At 38.7% G+C, this 17,584-nt stretch overlaps 1 protein-coding gene across 4 annotated transcripts in view; it reads left to right on the forward strand.

The window, feature by feature from the left end:
- Positions 1–17,584, forward strand: part of ryr3 (ryanodine receptor 3) — a 94,674-nt gene that overhangs the window by 75,800 nt on the left and 1,290 nt on the right. For 2 of the 4 annotated variants that reach the window (XM_079888081.1, XM_079888084.1), the window contains 29 exons: positions 2,099–2,195; positions 4,167–4,279; positions 4,377–4,428; positions 4,523–4,579; positions 5,140–5,239; positions 5,322–5,401; positions 5,489–5,565; positions 5,652–5,725; positions 7,391–7,408; positions 8,189–8,269; positions 8,486–8,574; positions 8,680–8,808; positions 8,903–9,007; positions 9,352–9,433; positions 9,517–10,820; positions 10,974–11,017; positions 11,096–11,261; positions 11,344–11,430; positions 11,575–11,778; positions 11,879–12,009; positions 13,347–13,389; positions 13,468–13,595; positions 13,673–13,733; positions 13,812–13,958; positions 14,049–14,183; positions 16,266–16,422; positions 16,583–16,647; positions 16,720–16,820; positions 16,964–17,015. In XM_079888081.1, the coding sequence (XP_079744207.1) occupies positions 2,099–2,195; positions 4,167–4,279; positions 4,377–4,428; positions 4,523–4,579; positions 5,140–5,239; positions 5,322–5,401; positions 5,489–5,565; positions 5,652–5,725; positions 7,391–7,408; positions 8,189–8,269; positions 8,486–8,574; positions 8,680–8,808; positions 8,903–9,007; positions 9,352–9,433; positions 9,517–10,820; positions 10,974–11,017; positions 11,096–11,261; positions 11,344–11,430; positions 11,575–11,778; positions 11,879–12,009; positions 13,347–13,389; positions 13,468–13,595; positions 13,673–13,733; positions 13,812–13,958; positions 14,049–14,183; positions 16,266–16,422; positions 16,583–16,647; positions 16,720–16,820; positions 16,964–17,015 (3,979 nt within the window). The remainder of the gene's footprint in view (positions 1–2,098; positions 2,196–4,166; positions 4,280–4,376; positions 4,429–4,522; positions 4,580–5,139; positions 5,240–5,321; positions 5,402–5,488; positions 5,566–5,651; positions 5,726–7,390; positions 7,409–8,188; positions 8,270–8,485; positions 8,575–8,679; positions 8,809–8,902; positions 9,008–9,351; positions 9,434–9,516; positions 10,821–10,973; positions 11,018–11,095; positions 11,262–11,343; positions 11,431–11,574; positions 11,779–11,878; positions 12,010–13,346; positions 13,390–13,467; positions 13,596–13,672; positions 13,734–13,811; positions 13,959–14,048; positions 14,184–16,265; positions 16,423–16,582; positions 16,648–16,719; positions 16,821–16,963; positions 17,016–17,584) is intronic. The other 2 variants (XM_079888082.1, XM_079888083.1) reach the window with 1 other exon arrangement.

The following is a 17,584-nucleotide window of genomic DNA, read 5'->3' on the forward strand; positions in this document are numbered from 1 at the left end:
CGCACACCCGTAGACCAGAGGAAGAGAGCGAAAGCAGTACGCCCATCAAAGCGCTATGCTCGGCTTTAGGGAAGTCAGTGTCACCAAAGAAGTGGGTTTTTGGTTGCCAGGGCAAGACAACCCTGCACAGATTCCCAAAGAACCCGGCGTTAAGGGACCAGTGGATGGAGTTTGTTTTTCCAGAGCATCAACGGAGGTTGTGCAAGACTGTTTGTTCCCTGCATTTCGACGATGATTGTTTTATAAACAAAGCCCAGATCGACGGATTTGCAGATCGTCTAATGCTTAAGGATCGAGCAGTCACAATGATAAAGGTTCACGGTCGTGCGTTGGAACCGGGCGGTGAGTAAAACTGCTTCAAATGTCTCTGTGTGTTGTTAGCTCGGCGCGTTAGCACAGCTTTAGCTCCGCCCACACGGCCCGCCTTCAGCCGCTGGTTTTTTTCCGGAAACACTCGGTACAGCCTATCTTTCTTTTATAAATATAATAAAACTAAAGACTTTTTGGAGATATGAAGGATGCAATACTACTCTATAGGTACTCAAGATTAACAGGAGATTGAGTGAAAATGAGCATTTCACCCCCCCTTTAACATTAAACCCATATTTGACTGTCGCAATCTGAAAAATGTGTGGTAAATATGGTTCAGCATTAAGCAAAATTAGAAAGCATGCAGTGAAGGCTTTGTTTTTGTCAAAACATGACGGTAGGCAGAGTGCTAAGAGAAATTAGATGAATGAATGAATATCTAAGAGGGAACCAACTGTCTTCAGAAAAGTGGAATTTGCTTTTCATCTTCCCTTCCGTGTAATGCCTAATAAAGTAGTTTATAAGTGCAGCACTGCTTTACAGAGGTTAAGGGATAGTTCACCCAAAAATGAAAATGCTATCATTATTTACTCACCCTAAAGTTGTTCCAAATGTGTATGAATTTCTATCTTCTGCTGAACACAAAAGAAGATATTTTGAAAAATATGGTTACATTTCTATCGATAAAAATTCATACAGGTTTAGAACAACTTGGGGGTGAGTAAATGATTAAATTTTTGGGTGAACTATCCCTTTACTGAGGAAAGAACTCTATTTCTTCTCTTCCATAAACGCCACCTACTTGTAGATAGTGGATTTACATTTTTGTTTAGACCAATGCGAAAATCGGACCAAATGTTTGTTGTTAGTTTTAACCTGTAGATGGAAAATAAGATAATGTGCACATTCTAATAATGCACAATTTGGTTATGTTTATGAATTGTTAATGGAGCACATAAAATGCCTATGATTTATAAAAACGATTTAAAGGCTGAAATGTGAGGTTTATCATTTTCTAGATTTAGCATTTCATTTCCAGCACAATTTAACAATACCATGATAACCGTAGGCATTTTGGTTACTATTACCGTGATATGAAATTTTCATACCGTTTCATCTCTAGTTATGATGCACTATAAAAACAACTGTACCTCTCAGCCACTTTCATTTTTAAAAAGTAACTTTTAAATGAAATAAGGTTAGAGACCCCTGCTCTAGTGTCATTGTTTAAATGTGTTTTATTGGTGTTTTTCCATGCTCCTTTCTTCCTCCTCCTAAAACCTGTCCCTTTCTATTGTCTCCATAACACACTTCAGATACAAAAATAATAATTACTTCCTGAATGGCTATCGGTACGTTTGGCTGGAAAAGGTGTACCATACCTCCAGCTTTGACCGTCTGTTCTCCATGCTAACGGTAACGTGAGACTAAGAGAACTCATGATCCCAACCTCCTCCTCCTCCATTCTCCAAGCTAAGGGCTGAGCACAAGCATACAGTTAGCGCCGCCACTCTGAATGGTCACCTTCCGTTTCCCACGGGTCTCTTAACTTTACGTAGCGACAGGCAGTTTCAGAGTGGGTGGAAGGTTGTTCACCTGACGAGTACTACTTTGTGATAAGTCTTCATGCAACAATGATCATTTAGATGGTAGCCGTGCTTTCATGGAAGTCCTCATTAAGGTGACCAGTCAGATCAGGCCATGGACTGTACATCTTCCTCTCACACCACAGAATGCACCTCCTTCCCTCATCTTCCTCTTAACCTCCCTCTCCCCCCCCACTTCTCAGGCATCGCTCAATTAACCTCTTCCTCAGTGGCTATCAGAGACTTTGGATAGAGACAGAGGAGTACTCCTTTGAGGAGAGGCTAGTGCAGGACCTGGCAGTAAGTACCGGGCTGGCATCAGCGCTGCCCCGTGTGCTGTGTGTGCCCGCTGGTGCCTTCTCGGCGGCCGAATGCTCTGCGGCCAGCACCGTGCCTGCTCAGGCGCGGGAGCACGTCTCTGCCTGCCTCATGTACTCATCCTGGCCTGTGTTCAGCTCTGCTGGTTGCGTGACACACTACAGACCGAGGCACAGCAGCCAAGGCATGCATGAGTTTCGGCTGAGCCTCAGAACCCGCCATCTCACTAGAAAAGCAGTCCGTTTCAGCGCAGCTTTGGTAAGGGGGCGGACGTTCCCCGCGACGCTCTGATTTGTTCTTTGGGTGTCGTCTTTCTTTCGTAAGTCTCTGTTGTGAGAGTCGGTGGCATGTTCATCTCATGTAGAGATCATGTCTCAGCTAAACTTTAGTCTGCGCTCTAAATTGACCCACCTGATTTGTGCGTCTTAAATAAGAATATATTCATTATTCATTAATGAGCTGGAAATATTTTGAGCACTAATGAAATATTTAACAGAATTAATTCATATTATTATTATTTTTAATGGGATAATTGGGCGCTCATTGTTCAAATCTTATGAAGACACCCTTTTAGTAATATTTAATATTGGTTTTTAATAATGAAACAAGTTCATTTACATCATTATGTAACACTTAACATACACTGCAAAGCCATTTCCATTGCCGTGTCTCCATGTGAATTTGCATGTTTATCCTGAGCTGGTCATTGGTCATTGGTCCTTGTGTAATTCTGGAGCATCCAACCAGACCCCATGACCATGCTCAGACCACGATGTCATCCGAACAAGTGTTTCTCAGCTCAGGCTCGGTGGACTTCCAGGATCTAACAAATTTAACCCAGTTGTGCAGCACATCTGATCCAAGTAACATAGCAGTAGTTTCTTTCTTTGAAGTTTTAAAATGTTCATTTAAAGTGGCTTCACAGGACCTGAACAGAGAGACACTGATCTCGATTACATTTAACTGTGTCTTTGTGTACAATATCTGCATGTCTAATTTAAACCCTTGTCACAAGATCAGGAAGCAAAGTATTGGAGTCGTAATGTTGAAAATGACTGGAATGAAACTAATTTGCATAAAGTGTCACGTGTTTATTTCATGTTTATTCTCATAATGAGGAGAACAGATTTTCTGTTGTGTTTTTGATGAGCTTTTTTGATGTATGTGATGTTACGGTTTGATTTGTAACACTATACAAGTTATTTGTTCAAGGTTGTGCACCATTTAGAATTGAGAATTTAGCTCCTGAATTAAAAAAGTTAAGCAAGATGCGGAAATTAATTATAATTAGATTTTAAAGAAGTAGAATGGCAATGAATCCATAGAAATTCATTGTAGGTTTTTTATATACATTTCATTTTTCAGGATGAATTATCCATGTTATCACACACGCAACATGAGATATTTCCAAAAACATTAAATAATGGTGACTTTAATGTATTTAATATATACTTTATTTGCCAGACTGCTATGATTTACCTGTTCAAAATGTCAGACTCCATGAAGTGATCTGCTCTTGAACATTTTGTAGTTGTGTTGGACACATGAAATGTGTATTGCAATTCAGTAATTTCCAGTTTCAAATTCCAGTTAATCATCCCTTGGGACATGAGCTATTGAACTCACATTTACACTTCTTGATTAAAAGGGAGCTAATTCATAAATTCTGAATTTAGCATAACACTGGCAGTGGAGCAGATGAGCATGGTTTTAGTGAGAGAGTGTGTTAGTGCATCGTCATTTGCTTTATTTTGATTTCAACTGGTGGGTGTGCTTATAAAAATATAAATGACTGGCGTTAAAGAAACCCAGGTTTATCAAATTCGAACTCTGATTATAGCTACAACAAAAAAAGTTCACATTTGCTTGTGTGGAGTCAAGTTAGAGAGAAAGCTGGTGATTAACAGATTATGGGAGGTGCAGTCTTTATAACTTAAGTGGCTCTTCCTGCAGAAAACGCCTATGGCTGTGGTAGAAGAAGAAGAGGAAGAGGAAGCTGAAGTTCAGCCAGACCCTCTTCATCAGCTCATCCTTCACTTTAGTCACAATGCTCTGACGGAGAGAAGGTGACGTTTTCATACATGTGCTGTAAAGATTATAGAAGTAAATACATGTTCATTTAATAATGGATAAACAACTGATTTTCTTACTGTGTTTTTGTAGTTTCCTAGAAGAGGATCCTCTCTTTATTGCATATGCTGACATGATGGCAAAAGTCAGTGTTGTATTGAGTCCAATTAATCCTTCTAAATTATACTGTGATTGTTTTAAAGAGTTAATATTCAATCAATCAATATTTTAATTTACAGAGCTGTGCTGAGAATGAGGAAGAAGAAGAAGAGGAAGGAAAAGAAAAAACTTTTGAGGTATTCAATTCCTGAATTAAAAAATAATGCATATGAACAGGTACACTCCTCTTCCATATGTGCCAGGCATGACCGTCCTGACCAGACGGGCTATCCTTCTTAAGTGGAAGCATGCTTCTCCCCTGACACATGACGGGTGGATACAGGACATTTTTTTTACTGTATTAGACTTGAAAAGTTAAGATGCTCGCTCTCTGGCTCACTTAAATCCTTTATAAGACTTGGGATCCTGTTTTGAACTACATTAAAGGCCTACGTTGCTCACTGGTAACTGACAACAAATAATATTTCTCAGCGATTAGACAGAACTTTTTTTCTTAATCTATTTTATTTAAATTTTTATTTTATTTTCTCTTTATTTGCTGGTTTCTTGTCCATTTGAGTTAAAAGGGATCATGGAAAATATTAATAAAGGACAATGTCTTACTGTGTACCTCATTATCAATGTACCAGTCAATCTGTATTGTCACACAAAACACCAATAAAAATAATTCATATGATGTTTCATGGACTGTAAGCAATATTCTGGTCAATTTTAATGCGTTTGTCTTGTCTCACAGGAAAAAGAAATGGAGAAGCAGAAGATTCTGTACCAGCAGGCCAGACTTCACGCCCGTGGGGCTGCTGAAATGGTCCTACAGATGATCAGTGCCAGTAAAGGTACACTTCTCTATTTCTGACCTGCTTTCGCTCTCTCTCTTAATCCATTTGATTTTCTATAGCAGCATTTGTTTGTCCACAGGCCGACTTGGTCCTATGGTGACTGGCACCCTTAAACTGGGTATTTCTATCCTAAACGGAGGCAACGTTCTTGTCCAGCAGGTAAAGAGCTTGACTGGGCAGATCATCTTATTTTGTCCCACAGAGGATACTGAGCTCAGTAAATACGTGTAATTTATAATTTTTCAGAAAATGCTGGATTATTTGAAGGATAAGCGAGATGCCGGCTTCTTTAAAAGTTTATCTGGACTGATGATGTCTTGCAGGTGGGTGTGAACACAGACCTGCACCGATTATCCATTTGACCCTACTGTGATTATTCATTTTGACAGTATCTCTTTATCTCTGACAGTGTGCTGGATTTGAATGCATTTGAAAGGCAAAATAAAGCAGAGAGTCTTGGAATGATGACTGAAGAGGGGTCAAGTAAGCCAATAAACTTTATTCTTCTCTATCTGCAATTTTTTAATGAATGCAATGAGTAATTAGTTAATGTATTTGATAACAACATCTGCATAATGTCTGTCCTGCCATTATACTACAATACAGACAAATGTTTTGCCTTTTTTAGTACTGTCAGGATTGAAAGTGGTACCAGTTCTGGTCCTTCCTTTGGCTAGCTGGCAAATGCTGCACCCTGATAACTTTGTGAAGTGCATAGTTAATGTGTGTACATGGATTCACTGCAACAGTGGAAGTTGCAGTATTCTTCTCATGCAATGACAAATGTATATGGGATACCATTAACATTAGGGGCCCTATTTTAACGATCTAAGCATATGGTCTAAAGCGCACGGCACAAGTGCACATAGGCCGTGTCCGAATCCACTTTTGCTAGTTTAACGACGGGAAAAAAGTTTGGCGTGCATGGTGCATGGTGCATTGTCCCTATTCTCTTAATGAGTAATGGGTGTGTTTTGGGCATAACGTGCAGATTTGCTATTTACAAAAATACTGCGGTCAATGGCGCAGTCTATTTCAGTTGCCTCAAAATTGCAAGCAATACCAACAATGCACCTGAACACACCTCGTTTTCAGGCCAGCACGCCCACGGGTGCACAAAAGGGATTTAAACAACGTGGTGTAGGACATGAAAATGATAACTGCGAAAAACACTAGCGTCGCGCCTGACGCCGGGTGTATGATAGGGCCCTACATGTTTTATTATCCAGTAATTAAAGGGCTTCATCTTCAAAGGTGAAATGAAGGACCACAGTGGTGTGATGATGCTGTGCACAAAAAAATAAAGAAATCATCATTGGTTTATTGAAACAAATTTTTTTTTTTTTTTGCATTGTGACATTATTTTCTTGACAAGTCATCCTCATAGTGTAATCCGTCCAGATGTTTGCAATTTTTATTATTCTCAATGATTTTTCTCATTAGATTATAATTACTATAAATAATGAGAATCATTTCGTCCAGATTTATTAAACAAATTTAATTAATTTAATTTGGAACAAAAATTTCCATGATGTTATAAGTTACATTTTAAATAAATTCAGCATTACTGTAATGAAGAGATGTTTTATACAATTAGCAGTTTTTTCATACAACTTCATATAAAATATTATATAAATACATTTTATATATAAATATTAACCAAGACATATTCTTGAAAGGCTTGATGAGTGTAACCTAATAGCATTTTATTAGCCATATTGTTGCATCAGATATCATATGAAAGGCATTGGATATCAAGTATGATACAGAACATGATTGAAATCACTGCACTGGAAATAATACTAACACCTTCCTTAACTACTGATTTTGCAGTATGACTGTGTACTCACAACTAAACAAATAAAGCCTTGTCCAATCCCAGTGAATAATATGCTGTATGTGTTACACAGTATGTGGTCCAACTTTAGTTTCATTGTTATAGATTGCATCTAATTAAAAACCAGGTCTTACATTTCATGACACACGTCTGAAGTCTGTCTCTGTTCACATCTGTAACTGCATGTCCATCCATCCTCTGACTAAAAGTTTAATGACTCTTCTTTTTTCTTTCTGAAATTCAGTCTCTCTCCATTTGCTTATGTCTGCTCTCTTTGTGTTTGTTTTCCATCATTTTATACTGGATTGCAGGCAACATGAGAGAGCGGGGTAAATAAAGTTTAGCTACTCATTTCTTAATGCTGTTCCCTGGCATGTCTCCATTTCTTGTAACTGTTCTCTTCTCCTGCTACTAGTGATTTGAATGTACTACTATTCGGTGCTTGTAGAGACTAATGCATGCTGACACAGTATTAAGATAAAACTAAGACCAAAGCCAGGCTCATTTACCTAACTCCCTTTACTAAACTAGTACACTCAATGGGAACATTTTTTCTTCCTTGTGAACTTTATGAATCATCTGTACTCATACTTTGTTGAAAAAGATGAATACATGTTAAAAAAAATAGGCGTACACTCAGCTAAACATTAGAACACAGCTACAAAATGAGCAAAGAGCTTTGCCAGGCCGTGAATCTGTTGCTATTTCACAAAGCTGGTTCTTCACATGACTAACTTTCACAAGTATGACATTGTGTAGAACATTATACATAAAACAGGATCTCCTCTTTATGTGTGCAGTATATAATAATTAAATTCTACAAAATATAGCACTATTTTTGTCAAGTTCCAGTATAATCTGTTTGTATCTCCAGCAAATATACTGTACACCATCCTTGTGAAAGTTACCTCGCTAACCCAGCTTCTTGAAATTTCTGTGTATTAATCGACAAGCTTTTCTTTCTCCAGTCAGCTCTTGGGATGGTGTTGCGAGCGTCATCCTAAGTGGTGCTAGTCACCTGCTTGCTTGAGACTGATGTAAATTTGTTATTTAGTTTTACTTTAACCATATGGCCCAGAAATAATTGAATTTCTCTGTCATGTTTTAAGGTTCCAAAGTACTACAAAATGATGACTTTACAAAGGATCTATTCAGGTTTTTGCAACTTCTGTGCGAGGGCCACAATAATGGTAAGACTTCTTGTAAAAAATAAATAAATAAATATATATATATATATATATATATATATAAAATATTATAGTTTTTATATTATATCTTTATATAACAAATATAAATATATAAGTATATATTTTTCTAAATGTAATTACTTTTTAAAGAAAGTAATATATTTAATTTGCAGCAAATTGTTGGTGAAACATTGTTGAAATTTTTAATTTCCTTTACAGATTTCCAAAACTTCTTGCGGACCCAGACTGGAAACACTACTACAGTCAACATCATCATTAGCACTGTGGACTACCTATTACGTCTACAAGTAACACAAACTAAATACATTATACGAGAACAACATAGTTCTGAATCCCCATGAATCTTCTCAACTTCAGTCTGTAATATTGGTTGTGCTTGTTTTCACTACCAGGAATCCATAAGCGATTTCTACTGGTATTACTCTGGGAAAGACGTCATGGATGAGGCTGGGCAACTTAACTTTTCCAAAGCTTTGGCAGTAGCCAAACAAATCTTTAACTCACTCACTGAGTACATTCAGGTAATGCATATATACTCTACTACACCAGTGCACCAGCGCATGTTAGATTTCAATTGATTTCTGCATTTCATAATACTGTATTTCCTCTTTTTAGGGCCCTTGTATCGGGAATCAGCAGAGTTTGGCACACAGCAGGTTGTGGGATGCAGTGGTTGGGTTCCTGCATGTTTTCGCAAACATGCAAATGAAACTGTCACAGGTAACCCGTCAGGGCACTGTTAAAGGAGAAGTTCACTTTTAAAATGAAAATTCTGTCATCATATACTCACCCTCATGTTGTTTCAAAGCTGTATGAATTTCTTTCTTCTGCTGAACAGAAAGGAAGATATTTAGAAGAATGTCAGTAACCAGACAGTTTTTGGGTCCCATTGACTTCCATAGTAGGAAAAAAATATACTATGGAAGTCAATGGGACCCAAAAACTGTCTGGTTACTGACATCATGATGACAGAATTTTCATTTTAAAAGTGAACTTCTCCTTTAATGTCTAGCTTTTACCGAAGATGATGTCTCTCAAAACTGAATATTGTCCATTTGTTTCAGGATTCTAGTCAAATAGAGTTATTGAAGGAACTGATGGATTTGCAGAAGGATATGGTGGTCATGATGTTATCTCTTCTTGAGGGTGAGAGTGTATTGACCTTTCACACATCACAATGGAGCTAGTGAGAGACTAGTAATGGTTAATGCGTCAACTGTGTGTTACAGGTAATGTGGTGAATGGAACTATCGGTAAGCAGATGGTCGACACTTTAGTGGAGTCCTCCAGCAATGTGGAAATGATCCTCAAGTTCTTCGACATGTTCCTCAAACTGAAGGACCTCACTACATCTGATAACTTCAAGGAGTATGACCCAGATTGCAAAGGCGTTATATCCAAGAAGGAGTTCCAGAAGTCTATGGAGAGCCAGAAGCAATACACACAGTCTGAAATCGAGTTTCTTCTCTCCTGTGTGGAGGCAGATGAAAATGACGTATTCAACTATGAGGAGTTTGTGGAACGCTTCCATGAACCAGCCAAGGACATCGGCTTCAACGTGGTTGTGCTTCTCACTAACCTTTCAGAACACATGCCTCACGACTCGCGCCTGGCCACCTTCTTAGACCTGGCTGAAAGTGTGCTCAATTACTTTGAGCCGTACCTGGGCCGTATTGAGATCATGGGTGGTGCCAAGAGGATCGAGAGGGTTTACTTCGAGATCAGCGAGTCTAGCAGAACCCAGTGGGAGAAGCCACAAGTCAAAGAGTCCAAACGACAGTTCATCTTCGACGTGGTCAACGAAGGCGGTGAGAGCGAGAAGATGGAGTTATTTGTAAACTTCTGTGAGGACACCATTTTTGAAATGCAGTTGGCCTCACAGATCTCCGAGCCAGATGCCGCAGAACGACCTGAGGAGGAAGAAGATGAAGAGTTGCACAGCCTGCTTGAAGGCTTGTCTGAGGAGGAAGACGCATCTCTTGAATCCACCTCGGCCTTCACGGCAGCCTGCGTCTCTGTGAAGAAGAGCATATCTAATTTCCGTCAAATGCTGACATTTAAGAGTATGAAGAAGCAGTTTAAGAAATTCAAGAAGCTGACCATCAGAGAAATGATCACAGGGTTCTTCTCCTTCTTCTGGATGCTCTTCACCGGGTTCTTCAAAGGCATTTTTGGCATCATCTTCGGGTTCTTCCATATAATTTGGTCCTCCATGTTTGGAGGGGGTTTTGTAGAGGGAGCTAAAAACATGAAAGTGACAGATATTTTGGGTAATATGCCTGATCCAACACAGTTTGGGATCCATGGCGATGTACTGGAAGCAGAAAAAACTGAGAGCAGTGAGCTGGTAGTGTCGGCAGATATGGTGCAGATGACCGGTGCTGGTGCTGAGAAGCTGGAGCCGGATACGATCATGGATCTGCTTAATACTGGTGTAAAGAAAGAAGGCAAGCATGGAGCAGAACCCGGTCTGGGCGATGTCTGTGAAGTCCTGACTGAAGCAAGTGCCCCTGCTGAGAAGAAGAAAAGCCAGGTTTGTATCTTACATGCCTGGTTTCACAGACAAGGCTTAAGCCTGGTCCCAGACTAAAATGCATGTTTGAGCGGTCTTAACTGAAAGCAACTTGCACTTAAGGCGGGCGTACACGGTGCGATTTTTGAAAGTATACTGTTTTTTATTACACAGAAAGTAGCAGCAGAGAAGCCAGAATCTGAGCCAGAGAAAGCTGAGTAAGTTGACTATTGTAATAAGATATTGTCATATTATTTCTTTTGTCAAAATGTTCTGACATGGCAATGTTTTTTTAGCACCGAGAATCAGGAGAAAGAAGACAAGGTTAAAGAGGAAACGCCTGAGGAACCAGCAGCAGAAAAACCAGCTCCAAAAGCCAAACGTGGCTCTTCCAAAGATAAAGCTCCAGCATTCATGGCCACTTTCTTTGCAGTGCTTGAAGTCTACAAAACCAAAACACTAGTAAGAAAAAGCTTTTTAGTTAAACAGGAAATGTTGTTTAAGTAGCAAACATGAAAAATGTAAGTTTACTTCTTTTCTGTAGAACTACCTGGCTCGTAATTTCTACAACCTTCGTTTTCTGGCTCTGTTTGTGGCCTTCGCCATCAACTTCATCCTGCTCTTCTACAAGGTGTCATGCAAATTACTTTTCTATTAACTTGAATTGTGCTTATAAATATGAAGTAGACATTTATGGTATAAAAGACATTTTAAATGACCGATTTGGTCATTTTGTAGTTGCTCTCTAACACGTTTGAATATTGCAACTCTAAAGGTGACTGGAGGTTTCGATGACGAGGAAGAGGAGGAGGGATCCTGGGGTGGAGAAGAGGAGGAGGAGGGTGATGAAGATGATGAAGGAATGGAATACTTCATTCTTCAGGAGAGCACTGGCTACATGGCTCCCACATTGACTTTCTTGGCTATAACACACACGATCATCTCCTTGCTCTGTGTCTTTGGATATTACTACCTTAAGGTTTATCCCGTTTCCTCTAGTTTGGTTATACTTATCAGGATTAAGAGTGGCAAAGCCAGATGCTGCACAACAGTGTCCATGACTTTTCTATTCACTTTAGGTTCCTTTAGTCGTGTTCAAGCGGGAGAAGGAGATCGCTAGGAAGCTTGAGTTTGATGGTTTGTATATTACCGAGCAGCCGTCTGATGATGACATCAAAGGACAGTGGGATCGTTTGGTCATTGCAACTCCGTAAGAAACACTTTTGACTTTCTCTTAGGCCCAAGTGATTTGGTCAATCGGATCACAAGTAGATGAGGGAGACACATTCCGGTTTACACCTGGTGTTTTAATCCGTCTCTTTTGTCCACTTTCAACCACTTCTGTCCTGATTTTTTCGAGGGGAGGGTCTAAGGGACGGGTAAATGTATGAGCTTTTTCAGATCGTTCAGTCTAATGGATGAAATACAGTAAGCTTGCGCAATTTACATATGAATGCGACTAGAGACGGCACAAAAACATACGGAGAGCAGCAACTTTTGTTTCTGCTCTAATAGCCATAAGACCATGACAAACTTAGTTTGTGCTTAGTACTTTTTTCATCTTCAAACCAAACTTGGGTCTTCAGCCGACAAAGTTTAAATCCTGTCTGGCTTGCGCGCTTCCCAAAATGTTTACAAGTTAGGTCAGTAGATGGTCTTTTGTGGCTGTTCGAACACATTCAACCACATTAGTGTCTATACTACGAAAGCAATGCGTTTTTGACTACCTTTGGAAGAGGTCGAAAGTGGACAAGCTTGAAACGTTTTCACCATTTTCACCTTCGAGCGACCCCGTTTACACCTGTATTTTGCATCGTCCACTTGTGATCCGATCAACCAAAACGCATCTTAATACCAGGGTGTAAACAGGGCCTTTTATTCAGTCCCTTATGTTATATTTACAATACAGTGTCAGTGTTTAAAAAAATATTATTTTTTCTATAGCATTGAGCACCACATACATACACATACCACATCTTTTGTGACATAAATTTACCATCACTTTTGATTAATTTAATATGTCCTTGCTGAATAAAAATAGTATTAATTTCTTTAAAAATTCAAAATCTTACTGGCCCTAAACTATTGAATTGTATTGTATGTACAATGGCATTAAATACTGTGGAAAGTTGATATGCTGTACTAGAATTTACAATAAATATGCATATCGAAACATTTTCACAGAAAAAAAAATGTCATAAACAATCAACATAAAGAAACATTTCACTTTTCAATCAAAAGTACAATGCTATTTTAAACAGCAATTATTTATGGCACTTTTATGATTTCATATTTATTGAGAGGCTGCAATATTTGTAACTTAAATATATTTAAACCATTTAAAAAGAAACAGTGAAGGCAAATGTAATTCAAAAATTAATGGTGACCTGTTACAATTTTTTACATTTTAATATAAGACAAACCATTAATCCTGTAGATCATCCATTAATTATTGTCATGCATCTGTTAATATCCATTATTACTGGATTTTGTACTTTATTTTATCATGGATTTGAGTACTTGAAAACTAACTTACCTGTCTTTCAGGTCCTTCCCTAACAATTACTGGGACAAATTTGTTAAGAGGAAGGTAAGCAGAATCACAATAAACTTGTGATGTTACTCATTTACGGTGCGTGTATTCCACAATTTCCACTGTCTTCTTTAGGTCATCAATAAATACGGTGACCTGTACGGGGCCGAGCGCATAGCTGAACTCCTGGGTCTGGATAAGAGTGCTCTGGACTTTGATCCCACTGAAGAGGCCGTGGTGAAGGAAGCCTCCCTGCTGTCCTGGTGAGCTGACAGGACCCAAAAACATTTGGTTTTAAGGAGCATTGAAGCATTCAGTCATGTTTTGGTTTCAATTGCAGGTTGAGCTCAATTGATACAAAGTACCACATCTGGAAAATGGGGGTGGTGATGACGGACAACGTGAGTACGGTTCAGATTTGAGAATGTTAGGAAGATTATCCTATTCCTGGACGATAACGTTTTGTCTTTCATCTCTAGTCTTACCTCTACCTGATCTGGTACACCACCATGTCGATTCTGGGGCATTACAATAACTTCTTCTTTGCCGCTCATTTGCTGGACATAGCGATGGGCTTCAAGACCTTGAGGACCATCCTCTCTTCTGTGACTCACAATGGCAAACAGGCAAGTGTCATCCAGCAGGGGGTGACTGCAGTACAGCTTTACCACCAAAATACTTCAGATCTGATGAAAACACCTTCTTGATTTGAACAGCTGGTGTTGACCGTGGGCCTCCTGGCTGTCGTGGTCTACCTGTACACTGTAGTGGCTTTTAACTTCTTCCGCAAGTTCTACAACAAGAGCGAGGATGAGGACGCACCTGACATGAAGTGTGATGATATGATGACTGTGAGTTTGTGTTTTCATTTTGAAAGGTTCCCTGGGCTTGAATGTGGATTTAGTCTGATCTGGAAGTCATCTTGGACTCATACTGACTATTGGTGTGGATGCGTTATTGCACAAAATAACGTTTTGCAAATGTTTTCCAAGTGAACTTGGAGTTTATTGGGAAAATGCAAACATTTTGCAGGGGAACACAAAACATTTGTGAGAGAACGCAAAAGCATTGACATTTATTTTTTTCCCATCACTATTCCTTTTTTTTTTTTAAGAAATGGGAATTTCTATTATTGAGAAATATTATATATATATATTAAAGCTTGATTTTTACATTTTTATATTCAAAGATTGTACTTTACTAGGGGTGTAACGATTCATCAACTACATCGATGTATCGATTTATATTCTTAATGATCCAACTACATCGATCTGTGCTCGGCAAGTTATCGATCTAGACATATATCGATCTAACATCGTTTTAAAAGGTAATGAATCGATTGTATCGATACTATGAAATAACGCATTGGATTTAAGCACGTCTGACTTTATAAGGATGTTTTTTTCTTAGCACTTTGTTTTAATGATAAAGGCGTTAAACGTTACTCGATTCAGTCTGCCTATCTGTGACGTGATCGCCATGCGTGACGCGCCAGCAGCAGCGCAAAGACAACAAGCAGCGCAAAGTCTCTCACCTCAGAAAAACGGACTTTCCTGTCCTCTCAGCCGCTATACTGCAGTAGCGCGCACTCTTCAATTGCACGCGGAAATGCGGCGGCGCGCGCTGCAGGCTTCAATCGTTTCACTAGCCTATATATAAAGCACAAAATAAACTACAAGCATGCAACGTCGTTACGTTTTAAATTAGAAAAAACGTGTTGTCCAGATTCAGATCTGCGGTCAGATGATGTTGTCAGGCTATATGTCCATGTCATTATTCTATCATTATTTTCATAACTTGTAACGAAATAAAGTCTCTCACCTCAGAAAAACGAAATCTCATGTCCTGTCATCGTTATACTGTGCTCGTAGCGTGCACTCTTTAAAGGAGCTGTATGTAAGAAATGTATTTCAATTAATCATAAAATGGCCCTGATATGTCACTAGACATTAAGAAATCATGTTCATTTCAAATACTTATATCACTGACAAAAGTAGTACGGCCAGGATATTGTCATTTAAAAAGTGAAGTTGCAGCCCTCAACTGATGTTGATGTTGTCATCTTGTGTTTTGGCCTGAAGCGCCGCCCTCCATCTATCTACCAATCACGAAGTCAGTAGTGTTTCTGCATCCGGGTTGCCAGCTCTGCTCTAGTTACCACAGCTGCAGCTACAAACTGCAGCCTACGTTCCTGCTGGATCCTGCAGCCTATCTGGCAACCTCGAGTCAGGGGGAGGGGGAGGGGATACACCGCTCTATACAGTAATTTGAAAGTGATTGCAGTACCAGTTTTGGCCACAATCTTACATACAGCTCCTTTAATTGCACGCGCATAATTAATTGATACCTGATTCCCTTTCAAGAATTTTTGGCTAAAAAGTCACTGAATCGATTTCAAGTCACTGAATCGTTTCGGTTCGTATCGTTCTAAATGAACCAATATCGTCCTTGAATCGTATCGACAACCACGAATCGCGATACGAATCGAATCGTTGTTAAAACGAATTGTTACACCCCTATACCATTAAAAAGTTTTTGGTCAGTACTATTTTTTTTAAAGAAATGAACACTTTTATTCAGCAAGGATGCATTAAATTGATAAAATAAAGACTGTAAATTGTAAAATATTGCAAATTAATTGCAATAAAGACATTTATAATGTTACAAAATAATTCTATTTGAAATAAGCGCTGTTCTTTTGAACTTTCTATTCATTAAGGAATCCAGAATAAGAAAACTAAAAACTGTTTTCAACATATTACATTTTAAAATACAAGTTCTTTTAAATTGTAATAATATTTAACAATATGACTGTTTTTACTGTAGTTTTGATCAAATAAATGCAGCCTTGGTGAAAGAAATCTTAAAAAACAGAAGTGTGTGTGTATATGCCCAAACTGCTTATAACTAAAACAAATCCCATGAATCCTCAGTGCTACCTGTTCCACATGTACGTGGGTGTGAGGGCTGGCGGTGGCATCGGTGATGAAATCGTGGACCCGGCCGGTGACCCTTACGAGCTCTACCGCATTCTGTTTGACATCACCTTCTTCTTCTTTGTCATCGTCATTCTGCTGGCCATCATTCAGGGTACTGATGCACTGCACTGATTTACATGCTCCATTAAACACTGCTCTTAAATAGCACTGCCCAACCGATCATAATCAGTATTGTATTATCAACCTCACACTCAATATTTGGATCTTCAGAACATCAACATAATAGTGAATGCTTTCGTTTTTCAAACCAGGTTTGATCATTGATGCCTTCGGCGAGTTGAGAGACCAGCAGGAGCAGGTGAAAGAGGACATGGAGGTGAGTAATGTCACACGTCCTCCTGTGAAGACCACAGTTTGTTCCTGTTTTAACGTTTTGTCTTCGGTCTAGACAAAATGCTTCATCTGTGGAATCGGGAATGACTACTTTGACAGAATCCCGCATGGTTTTGAGACCCATACCTTACAAGAGCACAATCTAGCCAACTATCTGTGAGTAAATCATCTATATGACGTAATTCAACTAACATGAACGTACAATGTCATCTGATGACAACCTTTTTATAGTTAGAATGCTTCCTTTATAAACGAGTCAAGTCAACACATCTAAAAATTCAAATATTCCTATTTAACAGATTCTTCCTGATGTACCTTATCAACAAAGATGAGACTGAATACACTGGTCAGGTAATCTACTGATTTAATTTAAATTAATTGATTATAAAATCATGTACTGTTCAAAGGTTTTGTGGTTGGTAAGATTTTTGTTTTTGTAAAAAGTATCAAAACAGTAATATTGTGAAATATTATTACAATTTATAGGACACGTATCTCAATACTTGGGCACTTCTTCAAAACTCTTCACACAGTGATCACAACAGCTGTCAATATGGCCTAAACTTTGGATTATTCATCATTGCTTTGGCACAAAATGCATTCAATGACTACATCTTTCAAATTACATCTATTCTTTTCTCATTTAGACGCAAACACCGGCCAAAACTATTGCACACTGTACTCTTTTCAAAACTGTTAAACTTTAGGTCCGTTTCAAAACTGAAAAACATTTCCATAATAATACCAAACTGAAATATATTTTGATATATTCTATCAAAACAATTAGATGTTGCTGAACACCTACACAGGTGTTAGTCTTTCAGTTGCATTACCATCTGTACAAAAGGAATCATTTTGTACTGAAATTTAAACATGGGCCATCTAACATACTGTAGTGAATTCTAAATAGTATGGTTTAG

Source organism: Squalius cephalus, assembly GCF_949319135.1.
Source record: "Squalius cephalus genome assembly, chromosome: 12".
Classification (NCBI taxonomy): Eukaryota; Metazoa; Chordata; class Actinopteri; order Cypriniformes; family Leuciscidae; genus Squalius; species Squalius cephalus.